Source organism: Athene cunicularia, assembly GCF_003259725.1.
Source record: "Athene cunicularia isolate RWA chromosome 15 unlocalized genomic scaffold, athCun1 chr15_part1, whole genome shotgun sequence".
In the NCBI taxonomy this organism is placed as follows: Eukaryota; Metazoa; Chordata; class Aves; order Strigiformes; family Strigidae; genus Athene; species Athene cunicularia.
In genome coordinates this window covers 13,796,834-13,804,180 of record NW_020799121.1, presented here as the reverse complement: position 1 = coordinate 13,804,180, position 7,347 = coordinate 13,796,834, and the positions used below count along the sequence as shown (strand labels likewise).

At 62.2% G+C, this 7,347-nt stretch overlaps 1 protein-coding gene across 1 annotated transcript in view; it reads right to left on the bottom strand.

The window, feature by feature from the left end:
* Positions 1-5: 5 nt before the first annotated feature.
* The window catches only part of CUX2 (cut like homeobox 2), a gene marked incomplete at its 3' end in the record, with an annotated part of 11,245 nt that continues 3,903 nt past the window's right edge, over positions 6-7,347 (bottom strand). The window contains exons 10-18 of the mRNA XM_026859978.1: positions 7,209-7,308; positions 6,325-6,960; positions 5,233-5,334; positions 3,648-4,423; positions 3,049-3,208; positions 2,230-2,499; positions 1,800-1,988; positions 1,416-1,689; positions 6-339 (exon numbers count right to left, since the gene is read on the bottom strand). Coding sequence (XP_026715779.1) covers positions 6-339; positions 1,416-1,689; positions 1,800-1,988; positions 2,230-2,499; positions 3,049-3,208; positions 3,648-4,423; positions 5,233-5,334; positions 6,325-6,960; positions 7,209-7,308 — 2,841 coding nt within the window. The remainder of the gene's footprint in view (positions 340-1,415; positions 1,690-1,799; positions 1,989-2,229; positions 2,500-3,048; positions 3,209-3,647; positions 4,424-5,232; positions 5,335-6,324; positions 6,961-7,208; positions 7,309-7,347) is intronic.

Sequence of the window (7,347 nt, the reverse complement as noted above, 5' to 3'; positions counted from 1 at the left end):
CCCCCCCGCCGCGGGAGGCTGCCGGTGCTGGGGGCGGCGGCGTGGGGAGCTGCCCCCCGCTCCTCCTGGGGAGGTCCGGTCCCCTCGGCCGCCCCGGCCGGGCTGCGCGAGTCCCGCCGGCGGCCCCAGCTGCCCGCCTCTCCCTGCTCCTCCTTCACCTTCACGGGTGCAGCGGCACAGGGGTGCTCACCCCCGCCAAACACGGGTTTACGGTCCTCGGCGTCCGAATTGGGGCTCTGGGGGGCCCGGCGCCCGGGGACGGCCGCCCCACCACTCTGCTCCGGGTCCGTGTCGTTGTCCTGCGTGCCCTCCACCAGCATCTCCCGGCGCATCCGCGACCTGCCGGGACACAACCGCAGGAGGTCGGTGACCACCGAGCGTCGCCCCGTGTCGCGGACACCGCGCGTCTTGAAAAAGCATCTCCAGCCAGAAAAATGCAGCGACACCGCTTGAGATGTAAAACCCCACCTTGTCAGCCTTTAAAACATTTTATTTTTTGGGGGGTGGTGGTGGAAATTACTGCCACTTCAACACAGGGAATGGATTTTGCAACACTTCGGGCTGTTTCCAGCCAAACCAATCCAGTTTTGAAAGTGTTTTCCGCTACCCCCCTGTTTTTTTTGTTTGTTTTTGTTGTTGTTTAATACATAACATTTCTCAAAGGTTTATTTTAGGGCAGTTGTGTTTACTGAGAGCAGGAAGGGGCTTTCCTGGAACCACTCAAGCGGAAAGGTCGCAGCTTTAAAAACCCCGTTAGTCAATATTTCACCAAAAAGCCTGATTTTTCAACCTCTCCCCACACAAGGGCTTTGTGCAACCAGCTCCCATAAATATTGACCATCGACTTTATGCTGCTCGGGGGGGGGAGCTGGAGGCAGTCGGAGGTTTTGCGGACTCGACACACAAGCACTTACATGCCTTTTTATCCTGGTTTATGTAGGGCAGGGGCACAACCCATCACCTGGGCTGTTGACTCGGAGTGGGCAGCTCTTGGTGTGGGTCTGGGGGGGATTCAGGAGTCACGTGTCCACCTGCAGTACTGCCTGAGGATGACGCCCGTGCTGCTCCCCAGGGCTGGGCGGCTGTGGGGATGGAACCTGTGTTCCAGGAGCCTCCATGAGGCTTCGCTCCACCCATCAGGGAGCTCCTGCTTGGTGTCCTGCACTGGTGAGCAGGTGGACACGAGCACCGTAACCTCTTTAGATGCTCAACATGACTTGGTCAAGGTGGTCAACACCTCTTGACCACCCGCCAGCCAGGGCACACGCAGCATTCTGGCTGCAATCCTGAGCCTGGGGACCTCCAGTGACCACGCGTGGGTCTGCACCTCCCTGTCTAGGCAAGAGAGACTGGGAAGGCTGGAAGAGGAGCAGTGACACCACCATCAGATGTCTGAAGCCCGGGAGAGCCCGTACCTGTAGTTGTGGAACCAGTTGATGACGGTGTTGGTCTTGAGGTTGAGCTGGAAGGAGAGCAGCTCGATGGTCTGCTGGGAGGGGTAGGGCTCTAACTGGTAGGCTTTCTTCAGGGCTTCCTTCTCCTCTGGGGCCAGCACCACCCGTGGCTTCTTGATCTGGAGGAGGCTGAGGTCCTGCGGCTGCAGGCTGGGGCTGGCACACTCGGAGCGGGTGCTGGGGGATTCGCTGTCCGAGCCGGCGCTCATCAGCCCGTACCGACGTTTCAGGTAGGCTGCAGGAGAGGAGACCCAGCTGCGTGTCGCTCACCCCCCCAGCCCGGGGAGCCCTGCCCTCCGCCGGCACCCCGGAGACCCGGCGGGGCCGCATCGCCCTGACCCTCACCTTTCTTCTCCAGCTTCTTCATGTCACGCAGCTTCTCCACGTTGTGGGGGTCGTTGAGCCAGAGCTGCATGCGGACGAAGGGCTCCCTCCCCTTCAGGCTCAGCTTGTGCCACGGCTTGGGCCTGGAGAGGAGATCGGACACCGAGCCCTGCGTCAGGCCCAGGATGCTCTCCCCGAACAGCCGCTGGCCTGGCGGAGGAGAAGCAGAGGTGGTTAGAGCGGGGGAAAGCAGCGGGGCAGGCGTTAACAGTCCCCCCCGCGGAGCGGGTGCACCCCATTTCCCAGCCAGCATCCTCCCCCAGCGCGCCGGGATCCCCCCCAAGCACCCGCAGTGAACCACGGGGGGTCTGCGGCTACGGAAATTGGGGCGATGCATCCATGCAGCCTCACCAGCAGCTCCCGAAAACCCGGGTGGAGAGAGGGTCCGCACCTAAATTGTTGTCCGTCAAGACCTCCTTGACCTTCTTGGTGATGGAGTAGGTGTCCAGCTCGGGGGACATGGCGACAATCTCCTGGATGCCCACGGGTCCCTGGCTGTTGGGGTACGGCTTCCCACCCAACGCAGGCGTCGACCGGCTCTCGGGCTGCTGGTTTTCTTTGCTGCTCTCCAAGGCCAAGGTGAGGGGCTCCTGGCAGCCCTTCTCGTGCTCGGCGGGGCTGGGGGGCGGCGAGGGGGACGGCTGGGGCTCCACCGGGCTGGCTGCGTGACACCGGGGCAGAGGGGTCAGCGGGGATGGTGGCAGGGACCCGGCAGGAGCAGGCAGGTTATTTTGGGGATGCCTGTGGCTCTGCCCTCCGGAGATGGGGGATGCTGGACAACTACAGCAAAGCGGGAGGTGCCAGTGGAATAATTAAAGAGGGAAAACATCACTAATATAAAAAAAAAACCCGGTTACTACTTTATGCCAGGCACAAAGCCAAAGATTTTTGTTGTGGTTTTCCTTTTTTTTTTTTTTTCAAAACCTGTTTCTGACAAAATAACATTTGAGGATCTGTACAACAGCCCTAAACTGTCTAAGTAACTAATTAAGGAGGTTCAAAATGAGCTGGATGCATCAGAGGGGGACCAAAGGGGCTTCCAGGATTGTGGCGCGGGTGGGGGCGTTGGGGGCAGCTCCCCCCGGTGCTGGGGCGGGAGCAGGATGAACTCGCCCTGCGCTGGGATACAGGGCTGGATGCAGAAGTGCCGGGGGCACTGATGGCACATGGGGATGATGGGGACGGTGGGGACAGCGGTGAGGCCACTTACCCTGGGAGGGTGTCGGCTGCTGGCTGATGCCTTGGCCCAGCTGGTCGGTCAGCCAGAGCTGCATGCGGATGAAGGGCTCCCGACCCTTCTGCGTCAGCTTGCTCCATGGCTTGGGCCGTGACAGCATGTCGCTCACGCTGCCCTGGGACAGCCCCAGCACCTAGGCACAGCGCAGGGGTCACCCGCCGGGGCTGGGGCACGCTCCTGCCCTCCATCCCCATGTCAAGGGAAGGGAAGCAGGTTGCCACCCACTGCCACGCTCACGGTCCCGTGGCACATCCGGACCCCTTGGCCCCAGCTGTGGGTGCTAGGACTGTGGTGGGTCCCCCTGAGATACCCAGGGGGCTGGGAGGATGGTCCCTGCAGCGCTCTGTGCAGGGGACAGGGCTTTCCTGGTGGGAAGCGCCACCAACCAGTTGGTGGTGGCTACTGGGAGACTGATTGGGGTTGGGTCAAACACCGAGGACTCGGTGTCCTCCAAGGGGAAGCCCACTGGGGAGAGCGGGGACACTGGAAAGAGCTGGCAGAGGCCACCAATGAGCCCCGGGCTCAGTCACAGAGCAGAGGAGACACTGGATCCCCTTTCTCCAGGCTGGTACCTTCTCTCCGAAGATCCTCTGGCAGATGCCGTTCTTGGCCAACTTCTCCTTGACCTGCCGGGTCAGCTCCAGCGTGTCCACCTCCCTGTACATGTACATCTCGTACTGCTCCGGTGTCAGCGGCGGCACGGTGGGCTTCAGGGTCCGCGGCACGTAAGTGGGGTAGTAGGAGAGGCGACCACCAGCCGCCGGCTCCGCGCCGGCTCCCTCTGCCTTCATCTCCGTCAGCCGCTGCGGCTCGTCGTCCGCCGGCGGCAGCTCGTCCTCGTTGGTGCCACCCTCGCCGGGCTCACCCCGTGGCCAGCCCCGGCCATTGGCCATGCTGGAGTAGCTCGAGGAGGAGGAGGAGAGCGAAGGCGAGACGGAGGTGTAGGGTCGGCTGAGCAGGCTCCGCTCTGACGCCCAGTGCTGGTCGAAGTAGGAGCCGGCATCGCCGATCTCCGACTTCACCTTCCGGATGATGCTCTGGACGAAGGCGGCGGGCGAGAGGACGGCCAGGGGTGTCTGCGGGGGGCCGGGGCTGGCCCCGCTCCCCTCCTCCTGCTTGACGTAGGTCGGGACGATGTTCTGGTTGACGGTGGCCAGCGTGGAGCGCTCGGCGGGCGGCGTGTCCCCGGGGTGCCCGCTGCCCCCCGACTCCATCTCCAGCAGCGCCTGCTGCTGCGCCTGCATCTCCCGCCGCGCCTGCTCCAGGATGCTCTTGATGGCGTCCTCCGAGCTGCTGCCACCCGCCCCGTTGGGCACCGCCTGCGACGCTGACGGCGTTTTGGGTTCCCCTGGAAAGAAAAGGGGCGAGGGGAGCCCTGAGGCGCAGCACGCATGGCTTTACCACGTGGCCATAATTCAAAATGCACGAGAAAAGGGATTTTATCCTGACGTGGCTCAATGCCCCCCATGGCTGCAGATCGAAAGAAGGGACCAGCAGCCCCCGCAAAGCAAAAGCTGTGACACCCCCAGCATAAAGTGAGCTTCTTTTTTGACGATTGCAAAATAAATCCCATTACCAACAACAGCAATAGACAAACATGTTTGTTTACCCTGTCTGTTTTTCCACCGTTCCTGTCTAATTTAATTCTCCAGGATTCTGCTTTCTCAGCAGACTACCTGTTTTAATGTATTTCATTTCTTGTAATTGACTGTGAGCGCAGCTGCTTTAATGATTCCTCGTGCCAGATGGATGGCACATCCTCATTTAATCATCTGTTTTGGGGCAGGGGGGGTGGAAAGGCTAGATCCAAAGTTTCTGAAAGCCCAGATACAACAGCCGCTGCATGGAGAGTCCTCCGTCCCTGTTTACCAGCATTTCTTCCCACCACACTCCAAATCTCTCCGGACGTCAGTGGGAGAAACGCCAAACAAAGCCCATTTTGGCCCAGGACCGTGTCACAAGTGCTTTGGCATGGGCTGGCTGACGTTTCTGAGGGCAGGCAGGGACGCCTGCGCTGGACGCTGTCGGTTTTACGGGTGTTTCAGCGTGCCGTGGGACCCGCAGCCACACAGCACCCAGCCACCAGCACCCCTCTGGGTGCTGCTCCCACGGGGGCAGAGCAGGGGGGGGCTCTGCCACCCACGTTCCAGCACCCACCTCCCTTCTGCGACTCGATCTCCTTCTTCGCCTGCTCCAGGATGCTTTTGATGGCATCGTCAGAGCCGGTCTCTGGCGTCCTGATCCGTGGCGTGATGCTACCTGATCAAAGAGGCAGGATAACAGCTTTGTCACCGGCGCTGGTTTTACAAGCTCCGCTTGTATGTCAGGAAGTATTTACTGCTCCTCATGTTCGGTTATTTTTAGGGATGCTGGTTTTAAGACAAATGTCACTTCCGATTAGTTGCTAGCACAGGGAGCCCTGGGAGCTCTGGCTGCCAGCTCTCGCCCCCAGTGTGGCGTCTCCCAGCCACCTTACTCGCCCCATCCAAGGGCACCCGCTCCCCACCGGGGCGCAGGGTGCTGAGCAGAGACACGGGAACCCCATCGCCCGTCCCTGGCATTGGGCCCTCCCGGCTGTGCAGGCAAAGGGTTAATGCTGGATGGGATCCAGGGGATCAGTCGGAGCCCTCTGGGTTGAAACACCAGCAGATGCATGGACTGTGGACCTGCGTCGTCCAGTCCCTGTGTCACCGCGGGGACACGAGGGACCAGTCACCGCTGCTGCCACCGCTGAGCCGGAGCCAGGAGCCACCACCCCTGGAGCCGGGCGTTACCATTCCATGGCGGTGTGGTCTCAGCACCGCACCGAGATCCCGCAGCATTAAGACTTCATTATTTTAACGAAACGTTCCCGAGGACATTGATTCATACGCCACGAAACAGCCTAATGAATAATTAAATGGCACTTGTCAGAATAAATGAGTAAAGCACGTCCGGGGATGCAGCTTCCGCAACGATGCGTTGTTGTTAATCGCTACCATTTGCCAGGGATCCATCCCACCGGGCGGCCGGTTCTGTCCCCCCCTGCAGCAAGCCCGGGGACCACTGGGGACAACTCCCCCGCGTGCCACCGGTGGCTCTGTGAGCATCCCTGCCTGTCTTGCCACCACGTGGCGGGCTGGCGGGCATCCCTGCCGCGGCATGGGGCACCCCAGGGTGCTGCTGGGGTGCGTCAGGAGGGGATGCCATGGCACCGCTTGCAGCATCCTGGGGCAGGACCCGTCGGCCGGGGCCACCCCAACCACTCACCTCTCTGGCGCACCTGGATAGTCCTCAGGGCCAGCACGTTCTGCTCGTCGGAGAGGAACTGCTTCATCTTGATGAACGGCTCCTTGCCCTTCACCGTCAGCTTGCGCCAGGGCTTGGGCCGGGCCAGGATCTCGCTGACGGAGCCCTGCGACAGCCCCAGCACGTAATGCCCGAAGACCCGCTGCCCGATGTTGTGCTTCAGCAGCTGCTCCTTCACCTGGAAGGCGATTTCGGCCGTGTCCAGCTGCTCCTCGTCAGCAGAGCTGCCGGCGCTGCCCTCGGAGGCTTCACCAGGGGGGCTGGCCGCGCTGGCAGCCGGAGCGGTGCCGGGGGGCACGGTGCTGGTTTTGGCCCCGAAGAAGGTGGAGGGGAAGGGTGGCCCCCCACCGGCACTCTCGCTCTTGTAGGTGGGCGGCGGGATGGGGGCGGCCTTGGGGTCCCCCGAAAGTCGCTCGCCCCCTGGGAAGGGGGACAGTGAGAAAGTCCGGGGGCCGTCGGGGGCCAGGCCGGGGCCGGGCAGAGGCGGGAGGGGAGTGGGGGAGGCGGGTTCGTCCGCAGGAGCGTGCTGGGGAGACGGGTACGGCTGCTCCATGCCCAGCGAATCCTTCCCCGACTCGTCTTCGGAGTGATCCTCCTCTAGAGATGAACGAGAGAGAAGGAGACGCACTAGAGTCCCCCCGGCCGGCGGCCCCAGCACAGCCCTTCAGCAAAGCATCTCCTGCCTCAGTTTCCCTAGCCGGCATCCCACCCCTAGTCCTCCCCCCACCCCTCTCTGCTGGCTCCAGGCTCCCTCCCACAGCCGGAGCAGGATCCAGCCCTGCCACCCGCATTCCCAGGGATGCTCCCGGTGGGACCGGGAATGCCGCGGGACCCACGGACCCTACCAGTGCTGGCCAACAGGCTGGGCTTCTCCAGCAGGTACTTCTGGGAGGGGTAGAAAGCCTCCTTCCCCAGCAGCAGCGCCTCCTCTGCCTTCGATATGCTCTGCAAGGAGCCAAGCCGAGGTGGGAAAGGGCGGCGGAG